The sequence below is a fragment of the Pelecanus crispus genome, chromosome 22, assembly GCF_030463565.1.
Source record: "Pelecanus crispus isolate bPelCri1 chromosome 22, bPelCri1.pri, whole genome shotgun sequence".
Taxonomy (NCBI): domain Eukaryota; kingdom Metazoa; phylum Chordata; class Aves; order Pelecaniformes; family Pelecanidae; genus Pelecanus; species Pelecanus crispus.
In genome coordinates, this window is record NC_134664.1 from 1,461,556 (window position 1) to 1,472,639 (window position 11,084).

Consider the following 11,084-nt stretch of genomic DNA (forward strand, 5'->3'; position numbering starts at 1 on the left):
GCTCTGGTTAAAGCTGTCCCTGTCGCTGCAGGGGTGGGGCTGGGTGGGCTCTAAGGGTCCCTTCCCACCCAAAGCACTCCATGATCCCATGATTCTAAGAACCGCACTGCACAGCACCCCTGCCCCCCCAGCCGCACTGCACAGCACCCCTGCATGCCACAGCTCCCCCCCAGCCACAGTGTACCCCAGCCCCCCCAGTTCCACTGCACAGCACCCCTGCACCTCCCAACTGCACCCCCTCCCCCTGCACCCCCAGTTCCCGCCCCCGCCCCGGGCTCCGCCCGCCCCCGCGCTCCGGCCGGGCTCTCGCTCCATTCTCTCCCTCCACCAATCAGCCGGCTCGGTCCCGCCCTCTCCGCGCTTCTACTGGCTCAGCCTCCTTGGGCTCATCCTCATACGATGGAGCGGACCAATGAGCGTGGGCGCCAGGCGCGGCCGGCGGCTGGCTCCGCCCCCGCGCGGGGCACGCCGGGAGCTGTAGTCGGGGGGGCGGGGAGGCGCCGGCTGCCCCCGCGGCTCCGGACTACGCGCCCCGGCGAGCCCCGCGCCGGGCCGGGCGGGGCGGAGCGGAGCAAAGGCAGCGGGCGGCGGGTCCGGGCCGCGCTCTCGGTCACCATGAGCGGCAGCGGGGCGAGGGGGGCGGCGGCCGGGCGGGAGGAGTTCCTCGGCTTCTTCCCACAGATCGTCCGCGACCTGACGGAGGGCGGCCTCGGGCACCCGGAGGTGGGCGACGCCGTGGCGCGGCTGAAGGAGGTGAGGAAGGGCCGGGGGGCCGGGGCGGGGGGCGGCGGGCCCGGGGCTGCCCGCTGCCCGCTCCTCTCCGCCCGCAGGTGCTGGAGTACAACGCGCCGGGCGGGAAGTGCAACCGCGGGCTGACGGTGCTGGCCGCCTTCCGGGAGCTGGCGAGCCCCGGGCAGCGGGACCCGGAGAGCCTGCGGTGCGCCCTGGCCGTCGGCTGGTGCATAGAGCTGGTGAGAGCCGGGCCGGGGGGCGGCCGGGGGCCCCGTGGGGACCCCCCACGGCCCCTAAGCCAGCCTCTCGCAGTTCCAAGCCTTTTTCCTGGTGGCCGACGACATCATGGACGCGTCCCTCACCCGCCGGGGGCAGCTGTGCTGGTACAAGAAGGTGAGGGCATTCGGGAGGCCCCTGCCCGCTGGGCCCTGTGGGGTCGAGGTGTTTTGTGACACCTCCCTGCCCTCCTGGTGCAGGAGGGGATCGGTCTGGATGCCATCAACGATGCCTTCCTCCTGGAGTCATCTGTCTACAGGCTGCTGAAGAAGTACTGCGGGGAGCGTCCCTACTACCTGCACCTGCTGGAGCTTTTTTTGCAGGTGTGCCTGGCCCCTGCACCCCACCCCACCCCCCCCCCCTGGGTTTGGGCCGTTTCTGCATGTTTGGTGGTGTGTGGATCTCGGACCGTTCCCTGAGTTCCTGGGCGTCCTGCCAGACACGCGCCCTTCCTTCAGACTCGGAGAGGAGCCGAAGTGGGGCTTGGGTTGGGGGTTTTCACTGTGCTGTGGGGACTTTCCTGGGGGACCGTGTGAACAAATCCTTTCTTTCCTCGGCAGACTGCCTACCAGACTGAGCTTGGGCAGATGCTGGACCTCATCACTGCTCCTGTTTCCCAGGTGGATTTGAATCGCTTCACTGAGCAGAGGTAAAGAGAGGGAAGGGGCCAGAGATGGCAGCCCAGCTGTGGCAGGGTGGCTCTGCTTGCAGTCCCTTCCAGACTGTGTAAGAGAGACAACTGGCTTGCTGAAATGCTGCTGTCACCTCCCAGGCTTTGGGGACCAAGTCTTGCTCGCACCATCAGAGCTTGGGAGCTGGTTTGGAGGGAGCTGCTTTTCTCCTGCTGGCCCTGATCTGCAGAGCCCTGGTGGGAGGGGAAGGCCAGGGCTTTGTCACTGAGCACGGTTCCTCTGCTGCAGGTATAAAGCAATTGTTAAGTACAAGACGGCGTTCTACTCCTTCTACCTGCCTGTGGCTGCTGCCATGTACATGGTGAGTTTAATGGAAACAGTCTCAGGAGGGGCCTAACCCTTGGTATGAGGCTGTTGAGGAGGGCAGGGGGTTGGGAGATGGGAGAAGTGAGGGTGGAAGGCAGGTACTGGAAGGCTTTATTCCTCTTTCCCCCTCTTAGACTGGTATTGACGGTAAGGAGGAGCACGATGATGCCAAAGCTATCTTGCTGGAGATGGGCGAATTCTTTCAGATCCAGGTACAAGGTGACTCCCCGTCCCTCGGTGCTTGTAAGACACCGGTTGTGGTGCTCACGTGTTTCCGTCTTCGTGCAGGATGATTACCTGGACTGCTTTGGGGACCCGGAGCTGATGGGGAAGGTTGGCACTGATATCCAGGACAATAAGTGCAGCTGGCTGGTGGTGGAGTGTCTGCGTCGGGTCACGCCAGACCAGAGGCAGATCCTGGAGGTAACATCACCAGGCTGACAGAAAGCCGCTGAAGATGAGGGAGAGGTGGTGTGGACCTCATCCCCGAGGACGTGGTGTAGAGGGAGCGTAGTGCCGTAACGTACACCTGAAAAGCCGTGTGCCGCCCTGCGTAGCTGCGCTGTGCTGCTACCTGGCTGGGAGAAGGGTTGGTTGTTGCAAGTGGTATGAGGTGGTAGCAGGGAGAACAAGAGCTGACTCCTGCCACGCTCTGAATGAGCAGCTACGGCAGCGGCTGTAAGCTGGGCCTCAGCCGGACTTGTTCTGGTGTTTTCTCAGGAGAACTATGGCTGTAAGGAGCCCGAGAAGGTGGCAAAGGTGAAGGAGCTCTATGAGACTCTGGGCATGAGGGCTGCTTTTCAGGAGTATGAGGAGAGCAGCTATCAGCGCCTGCAGGAACTGATCACAAAGCACGCCAACCGCCTGCCCAAGGAGATCTTTCTTGGCCTAGCTCAGAAGATTTACAAGCGGCAGAAGTGATGGTGGGCCTGGCTCTGGACTGCTTAGTCTTTGCTGAGGGGGCCTGGTTGGGTTCCCCCCGGCCGTAGCTGCCTGGTCCCTGCCCCAGCATCCCCCTGGGGTGGGGGTCTGGGGCCCCTGGCAGACCCTGCGAGGGGGCTGTGGGGGGCATAGATCAGCTGCCAGCGTTTGTGTCAATAAACATAAGTTATTGCGGGTGTGTCGCTGCCTGCTCTTTGCCGGGGACGGGGCTGGACCGGGGAGGGGGGGGATGCCGGCACCTCCGGTGCTTTCCGGCTGCAGGGGTTGGTTTTTTGGGGGGGAGGAGGGGGGGCGGACCGGAGCACCGCCCCCGTCGGCTCCCGGGCGGGGCCGGGGCTCCTCCCGGGGCTCCTCCCTCCCGGCAGCCGCATTCGCCGCCGCAGCGCGACGAGGTGAGCGGGGCCGGGGCGGCGGGGGCGCGGCGGGGAGGGGAAGGGGCGGCTGCACCCCGGCGGCGCCGCTCCAGCCCCGGGGCCGGGTCGGAGCCGCCTGCCCGAGGCCACCCTGGCTCTGAGCTGCCCGGCCCGAGGCCGGCGATGGGCGCCCGGGGCCGGAGCTCTCCCCCGGGCCGGGCCGGGCGATGCGGCGGGCGGCTGCAGCGGCTGCCAGGTCTGCGGGAGGCCGGGCGTCTCCTTGGCCGTGCCCTGGCTGAGGGTGCCGGCCGTGTCACCCTGCCTTGGCCAGCAGCTCCCCGGCTGAGGTTTCCAAGGGCGTTTTCTCCTTGACAGCATCTCTGAGATGCTCCCGGCCGCCAAGAGCTGGCAGAGGGATTCAGCCCTGCCGCTGCAGACGCCTGGACTGGCCAGAACCTCCCTGGATCACGCTCAGGTCGTGCTCCAGGGATCAGCTGCCGGCTCCCCGGCTACCAGCAACCGGCTGCAGCCCCTGCCCAGCCAGCCAGGCCTGAGCTCAGTGGGGAGCTGTGGGGCAGCCCCTCTCCACGGAGGGTATTCCCCACTCTGAACCCACAGGCCCTCGTGCCGGTCCCCTGCAGCCGGCCCTTCCCTGCTCGGTGGCTGCTGCAAGGTCACCGCCCTCCCTCTTGTGCTGTCCGTTCCTCTCCAGGTTTGTGCTGCCGCGTTCTCCCCTGCTGAAGGGGTGTTTGATGTTTGCAGGGAGCTGGATGGTCTGAAGAGAGGAGCTGTGGGGCTCTCCAAGGAGCCCCGGCGCTACCAGTGAGGCAGCATCATGCTGGCTCCGAAGAAAGGCCTGCTGTGCAACCTCAACCACATCCATCTGCAGCACATCTCCCTGGGGCTGCACCTCTCCCGGCACCCAGAGCTCCAAGAGACCTCTGCCTCCATGGGTGGAGGAGACCAGACCAGCTGCAGCGACTGCCCCGGGAACTGTGAGCAAGTAGATGCCAATTCCAACAACCCCTCCTTGAAATGCCAGTGCTGTGAGTCCCACACTCAGCAGCCGGTGATGCTGGGTCTCCAGAACCAGGCAGCTCAAGAGGATTTCCCCTGCCTGCATGCTGGGGAGGAGGTGGCTTCCCCTTGTGAGCCCCTTTGTGATCTGGCTTCATCCTCCTCCTCCTCCTCCTCTGTCAGTAGCTGCTCGGATTTCAGCTTGGATGACTCCCCGGTCTCCGTGTACTGCAAGGGGTTCTCCAGAGAAGAGTCTCAATCCCCTGAAAATCAGCCCGACGTCATTCCCATAGAAGATGCCCAGGATGGCCAGTTGTTGGCTGACCAGAGTAGGATGCGTGATGGAAGAGACGCCAACCTCAACCCGCCGGCGCTCCAGAGACCGCATGCCCTGGCTGGAGAGAGCCCGGACAGCCTCTGCAGCAGCACCTCGCTTGACTCCCAGTGCAATGAGACCTCTCCCAGCACAGCGGGGCAGGAGACCACCAGCATCTGCGCCAACCTAGACCCTAACTGCAACTCCCTCCCCAACCCTGATCCCACACCTTTGGCACTGCCTGCACCAGGATGGTGGGATCCCAGTCTGAGCAGCACTCCTGAGCCACGGCCCCGGGCTGGCAGCGTCCCCCCGCCTGTGCCCCCCCGGCCTCGGAGACGACTGCAGGTTCTCAATGCATACAGAGCAGAGCAGCCACTCCTGCCTGCACAGCCAGCGGAGCCAGATCTGAGCTCAGGTGACCTTTGCAGAGACGCAGGCAAGAAGACCATCACCTCCTTCCATGAGCTTGCCCAGAAGAGGAAGAGGAACGCCGCTGGGCCTGCTCTTGCCCAGGCCAGAGCTGACCGGAGCGACTGGCTGATCGTATTCTCACCCGACACGGAGCTGCCGCCCCCGAGCGAGCTCCTCTCCAGCGCCGTGGGCCAGGAGCCAGCCCAGCCCCAGCTCCAGCATGACTGGCCACCGAAACCACCCAGCTCCAGGCAGAGAGAGGTGACCACCTTCAAGGAGCTGCGGTACCGCAGTGCCTCCAGCAAGCCCAGGGGCCAGCCAGCCGGTGAGCGGGCAGAGCCTGTGGCACCTCAACGCCCACCTGCACCCCTTGAGATGGTCGTAGGCAGCGACGGCTCAGGCTGGATGCCGCCCGTGCCTCTGGGTGGACACTTGCTGGCACCTGTGGAAAGCCACCAGCCGAAGAGGAGGAGATCCCGACCGGGACTGCAGCCCATTGTGGAGGGGCAGCCGGGGGACGCGGAGGAAGGGGGGCTGCCACCACAAAGCTGCCTCCCAGGAGAGAAGGGTTGTGATAAAGGCTCTGGCTGTGGTAAAGACGCCCTGGTTCACAGGCTCGGGGGGCCTGGTGGGGACCCCTGGGTGCCAAGGACGGTCGAGAGACGAGATGAGAGCTGCAAGGAGGGTAAGAATTTGGGTCCGCTCTTCCAGGCTGGGTGCAGGGGTGTCACCCTTTAGGGGACCGAGCGGGGCAAGGAGGAGCCGCAGGGGCCACATCTGGGGCTGCAAGGACTTGGGGGGCTGCGGGGGGGCGGGTGCGTGTGGCGGCTGCAGGCCGAGCTGGCCCAGCTCCTCGCTGGCTGGGACGAGTGGCTTCCGCGCCCCTCGATCGCTCCGTGCCGGGCAGGGCCGGGGGGGCCGGCAGGGCCGGGGGGGCCGCCGCTGCCCTGGGCTCCTTGCAGGCGCGGCTTCCCCCTCCGCACCCCCGGCCCGGCTCGGCTGGGACGCGCGGCGCCGGCGGCCGCCCCGGCCCTTCCCGGCCGCCCGGGGCCGGGCTGGCCCCTCCTCGCTGCGCCCGGCCCGCGGGGCCCGGCCCGCCCCGCTCCGCCCGCCGCGGCCTCCGGCTCCATGGGCGAGCGCGGCCCGGCTGGTGCCGGCCCCGGTGCCGCCCGCGGTGAGTGGGGCCGGGGCGGCGGGGCCGGCTGCTTGCGGCGAGCGCGGCCTGGGCCTCCCGCGGCAGCGGCGCCCGGGCCCCGCGTCCCCCCCGCGCTGCCCCCCCGGGCCCCGGCAGCGCCCAGCCGGCCCCGGGGGAGCCCGGGCGAGGCCCCGCCTGACCCCGCCGCCCCCCTCTCTCCAGCCAGGCCCTCGCCGTCCGCCGCTGGAGCGGCCGCGGGCGCAGCGCGGCCCGGCGGGGGGAGCACGGGAGGAGCCCGCCGCCCCCCGGGGGAGCAGAAGAAAGGTAACGGCCCCGCGGAGCCGGCCCCGCCGCCGCGCTCGGGCTGAAGGGCCGCCGAGCCGGGGCCGTTTCCCCTCCGGAGCCTCTGGCGGGGCCGAGCGGGGCTCCGGGAGGCGGCCGGGGTGTGACAGCGCTGGGCCCGGGAGACCCCAGGGCCTGGGGAGGTGGCGGGGGGCTCGGTCCAGAGGCGGGGGGCGGCGGGGGGCCTGGCCGGCCTCTCGGGCACGGGCAGGGGCGGGGGGCAGAGGCAGGGACGGGCAGGGCCAGGGGCAGGGGCAGGCAGAGGCAGGGACGGGCAGGGCCAGGGGCAGGGGCAGGGCCAGGGCTAGGGCCAGGGCCAGGCAGGGGCAGGGGCAGGGGCAGGGGCAGGCAGGGGCGGGCAGGGCCAGGGCCAGGGCCAGGGGCAGGGCCAGGGCCAGGGGCAGGGCCAGGCAGGGGCAGGGGCGGGCAGGGCCAGGGCTAGGGGCAGGGCCAGGGCCAGGGCCAGGGCCAGGGCCAGGGCCAGGGCCAGGCAGGGCCAGGGGCAGGGCCAGGGCCAGGGGCAGGGCCAGGGGCAGGGGCAGGGGCAGGGGCAGGGGCAGGCAGGGCTGCCTGCTGCGGGGCCCAGCCCTGCCCGCCTCTCGGCAGATGGTGCTGTCGAGCCGGAGAACGGGGCGGGGGCTGCCCCGGCACCTTGCAAACACCTTGCGGGTCTCCTGCCCGCGCCTCACTCCTGGCCTGGTCCCCGTGGGAGCGGCGGGTCCTTCATCCCTGCACCCGGGAGCAACGGGTTGCCATGGCAACAGCCTGGGATGCTGCGTGGCCCTGGGCCTTCCTGGCGCCTGCCCTCTCCTCCCCAGCTCCTCCAGGCCTTGATGTCCAGAGCTGCTCCTCACTGCAGCTGTGGCCGGTGCAATGCTGGTCAGCCCCAGCCAGCCGCACGCTGCCGATGGGCTGAGGGCAGGTGCCGCAGCGGCGGTGGGGCTCGGGTGCTGTGTTGACATCTCTCTTTCCGTTGCCCAACAGCCCTGCTGATCGCCATCAGCACCGCCGTGGACAAGGTTATCGCCCACTTCAGCACTGCACGAAACCTGGTGCAGAAGGTGAGGGGCTGGGCTGGGGCTCGGGCTGGGGTGGGCAGGAGTGAGGGCAGTCCATGCAGGCTTTGGGTAGGAGAGGCTTTGGGAGCTCCAGCGGGAAGATCCCACCATCCCATCCTGCAGGCTCAGGGTTAGGTGCTGCCGTTCCCCTCCCTCTCCTCTCCTTCTGCCTCCCTACTTCAGGCCCAGCTGGGAGACAGCCGGCTCAGCCCAGATGTGGGTTACCTGCTGCTGCACACCCTCTGCCCTGCGCTCTATGCCTTGGTGGAGGACGGGCTGAAGCCGTTCCAGAAGGATGTTATCACAGGCCAGAGGAAAAATTCCCCCTGGAGTGTGGTGGAAGCCTCCGTGAAGACAGGTCAGTGTGAGGAACATGCTCTGGAGATGTTGGGATCACCATCTCAAGGTGCCTGGAGTCCTTTTCCAGCCCGGGCTGGGGGAGGATGTGCCCCTGGAGCCATGACTGTCTGTGTTGTGTATTCCACAGGCCCCAACACCCGCTCCCTCCACTCCCTGTGCTGGCACGTGGCCGGGCTGGCCCCTCTCAACAGCGCCAGACAGAAGTTCCATGCCTTTATCCTCGGCCTTTTGAAGTGAGTATTGGCCCTTGATGGCCCAGGCTGTCCTTGCTGCGATGGCAGGTTGGAGCAGCGTCCCAGGAGCTCTAACTTGGGTTCCCTTCGTCTTGTTTAGCATTAAGCAGCTGGAGCTGTGGATCTCTCACCTGCAGAAGAGCCCAGGTAAGGACACAGTACCCAGAAAGCTCCCTGCCCAGGTCCTCTCCCGCTTGCCCCAGTGATAAGCCCATACTTGTTCCACCCGCAATGCTTCGCTGGGATTTCCTTAGTGGACAAGGGCATCGTTTTCCGTGGCTGTCTTGCTGAACAAGGGCAGTCGGGCAGACCATTTGGAGCATCATTTGGACCCGCTAGGATGGACCCAGTTGGCCCTGGGAGGGACGTGTGGGCAAGGGCAGGGCATTTTGCAGCTGTCCAGCACTGTCCGTGTCTCGTAGGTGTAATCTCCGTGCTGTATTCACCCATGGCCTTCTTTGCCCTGAGTCAAGGCCCTCTTCCCCACCTCGCTGATGAACTGCTGCTGCTCATCCAGCCCCTCTCAGTGCTGACTTTCCACCTTGACCTGCTCTTTGAACACCACCACCTCTCCGTGGATATAAGACCCTTGTCCCGTCGGCTGGAGTCACCCCCATCTCCTGCCCATCACGCCGCTCAGGCTCGGGGGGCTGCGCGGCCTTCTCTGGAGGGCCAGAGCAGTGCTGCAGGGGCAAGCCTGGAAGATGAGATCCCGCCCGATGCTCTGGGCAGGGCAGCCGGTGCAGAGGGCAGCGCAAGGTCCCAGTCCCAGGCAGCTGTGCGCAGGCTGGTCCCTGGCCCCCAGGTTGGGGCCGCCCTGCAGCAGACCTTCCAGCACGTGCGGCGGTGGGGCGACCAGCTCAGTCGCACTTTCCTGGGAGGTGACAGCTCGCTGGAGACCCCCAGACCGGAGGCAGGCCCTCAGGATGCCAGGGCTGGCCTCAGTGGCTGGTGGGGCCAGCTGAGCCAGGCCTCCAGGATTTACGCTGCTCCTAGCAAGGAGAAGTTCCCCTTCATCTGGTGGACAAAGCTGCGGACGGCTGCGGGGGATTCCAGCCCAGGCCAGGCTGCGCGACCCCGCATAGCTGTGAATGAGCCTCGAGGCACGGAGCTGCAGCTCCTTCAGACCAAAGCTGTCCCTGAACCCTCCGGTCCGAAGGCCAGCAGCAGTCCTGACACGTCTGGGACCTCTTCCCCTGAAGACCTCGTCCTGCCTGCTGGAGCTGGAGCACCCACCAGGCCAGATGATCCTGCTGCTGGAGAGAAACTCCTGGCTGCTTCCTCAGAGCCTCATGCGAATAGGAACCGGGCAGCCCCTTCCGACCCAGAGGCTGGCGGCCCCCCGGGTCCTGACAAGGGCAGCTGGCTGGGCCGGCTCTTTGGAGCCACCAGCCCCTCTGCCAGGAGCTTCCCTCCCAGTCCTGACGCCATCTCCGCCAGGTCCAGGTAAGGCCCAGCTTGGGCAGGTGGGGTGGGGGAAGCGGCGTGTGCTGAGGAAGGGCTTTTCTCCCAGACGGTGTACGGAGAGCACACCGTGGGGCTCGCGGCCTTGCGGGGTGGCTGGTGCTGTCCGTCTCATCCAGGCTGTGGTCCTGGGCTGTTGCGCTGTGCCGGGGCCCAAGTGCTGCTGCCATCACGTCGCCTCAGTTTCAGAGAAGCAGGAGCTCATGGTGGAGGCTTGGTGGTGCTCGATAGACCCCTTGTTCAGCTCGCAGATCGCCAGAAGAGTTTTCTGAGCGGGATGGGTGGGAAGAGGCTTCCCAGACGAGCTTGTGGCTTCCTTTGCTTTGTGGCAGGAGACCCTCTAGTTGGCTGTCCCCCAGTGCGCGTGTCCTGGCCGTGGTGGCGAAGGGGCTGGCGTCTGAGAAGACCTGTGATCAAGAACAGCCCGAGAGCAACACATCCGACCCGCCCCAGCCCCACAGGTGATGCAGGGCACCGTAGTGTTTGGGGCTGGAAAGCTGGTGGTGGATTTTTTTTGGGGGGGGGGGGGTGGGGTGGGGTGGGGTGGGGTGTGGAAGCGGGGGCTGTTTCCAGGCCTAGCCTGGATGTCCTACACGCCTTTCCAGGGAAGGGCACACCACTCCTGCTTGCTGCCTTGCACCTTGACTGCTCCCCTGGGGATTCCCCCGGCTCCTGCTGAGCTTTGGGTGAACCCGTGTGTCTGCTTAGCTGTGATCAGTTGTTTTTCCCAGACGGTTTTGGGGGGAATTTTGAGCATTTTCTTTCTTTTGTGTGCTTTCTGGATTCATAGCAGCTTGTTGGGGCATCTGTGTGGCAGCTCTGACCAAATTGTGGCAGGTCAGAAATGCCGTTGTGGTCCTCCTGTGCTTGCGCAGCGTCTGTCCCACACTGTGTTCGGCCGTCTCCCTCCTCCCCAGCCCTCGCTGGCCCTGACCTAGATCTCCCCTCCATGCCTGTGCAAGCGCTGCTCACGCTCTGCTGCTGCTCCGAGGGCCTGCTTGGCAGGACGGTTTTGTGATGTGGCTTCTCAATCACGTCCATCGTCAGATAGCATCTCCACCTGGGGCGGGGAGGGGACCACTGGCTCCACAAATGAGCGTCAAAACACCTCCCGAGTCCTGCGGGAGCTTTGCTCAGCGGTACCTGGGGTCCCTGGGGAGATGGATCCCTGATGGCGTTTGTGGTGCAGGGCAGTTCGGGCACTGTGTGACCACACAGGTGCTGCCGACGGTCACCTGAGCTTCCAAAAAGGGGACATCCTGCAGCTGCTCTCTACTGTGGATGAAGACTGGATCCGCTGCTGCCATGGAAACAACACTGGCCTAGTTCCTGTCAGCTACACATCCCTAATTTTGTGAGGAGGCAGAGGAGACCTTAGGCAGCGGCTGAGCTTGCCGAAGCGGGTGCCGCCTCTGGGAAGGACTGTCTCCTGCCACGTCTTCAC

General features: G+C 66.5%; 2 protein-coding genes across 2 annotated transcripts; both read left to right on the plus strand.

Moving 5' to 3' along the window:
- Nucleotides 1-615: 615 nt before the first annotated feature.
- On the plus strand, nt 616-2,979 carry FDPS (farnesyl diphosphate synthase). The gene is made up of 9 exons (XM_075724456.1): nt 616-753; nt 831-971; nt 1,045-1,125; nt 1,209-1,331; nt 1,569-1,657; nt 1,929-2,001; nt 2,141-2,218; nt 2,295-2,429; nt 2,727-2,979. Exons 1-9 carry the CDS (start codon nt 616-618, stop codon nt 2,925-2,927), a joined length of 1,059 nt encoding a protein of 352 aa, XP_075580571.1. The 3' UTR covers nt 2,928-2,979.
- Nucleotides 2,980-4,136: 1,157 nt separating this feature from the next.
- RUSC1 (RUN and SH3 domain containing 1) lies at nt 4,137-11,084 on the plus strand. Its single transcript, XM_075724486.1, has 9 exons — nt 4,137-5,733; nt 6,406-6,507; nt 7,510-7,586; nt 7,767-7,941; nt 8,071-8,176; nt 8,277-8,323; nt 8,599-9,622; nt 9,973-10,101; nt 10,830-11,084. Exons 1-9 carry the CDS (start codon nt 4,137-4,139, stop codon nt 10,996-10,998), a joined length of 3,426 nt encoding a protein of 1,141 aa, XP_075580601.1. The 3' UTR covers nt 10,999-11,084.

Coding starts and splice junctions, on each gene's coding strand:
- FDPS (XM_075724456.1), top strand. CDS start 616: ATGAGCGGCAGCGGGGCGAGGGGGGCGGCGGCCGGGCGGGAGGAGTTC. Junction 972..1,044: donor TCGGCTGGTGCATAGAGCTG/GTGAGAGCCGGG, acceptor AGCCTCTCGCAG/TTCCAAGCCTTTTTCCTGGT. Junction 2,002..2,140: donor TGGCTGCTGCCATGTACATG/GTGAGTTTAATG, acceptor TCCCCCTCTTAG/ACTGGTATTGACGGTAAGGA.
- RUSC1 (XM_075724486.1), top strand. CDS start 4,137: ATGCTGGCTCCGAAGAAAGGCCTGCTGTGCAACCTCAACCACATCCAT. Junction 5,734..6,405: donor AGATGAGAGCTGCAAGGAGG/GTAAGAATTTGG, acceptor CCCTCTCTCCAG/CCAGGCCCTCGCCGTCCGCC. Junction 8,177..8,276: donor TTTATCCTCGGCCTTTTGAA/GTGAGTATTGGC, acceptor CGTCTTGTTTAG/CATTAAGCAGCTGGAGCTGT.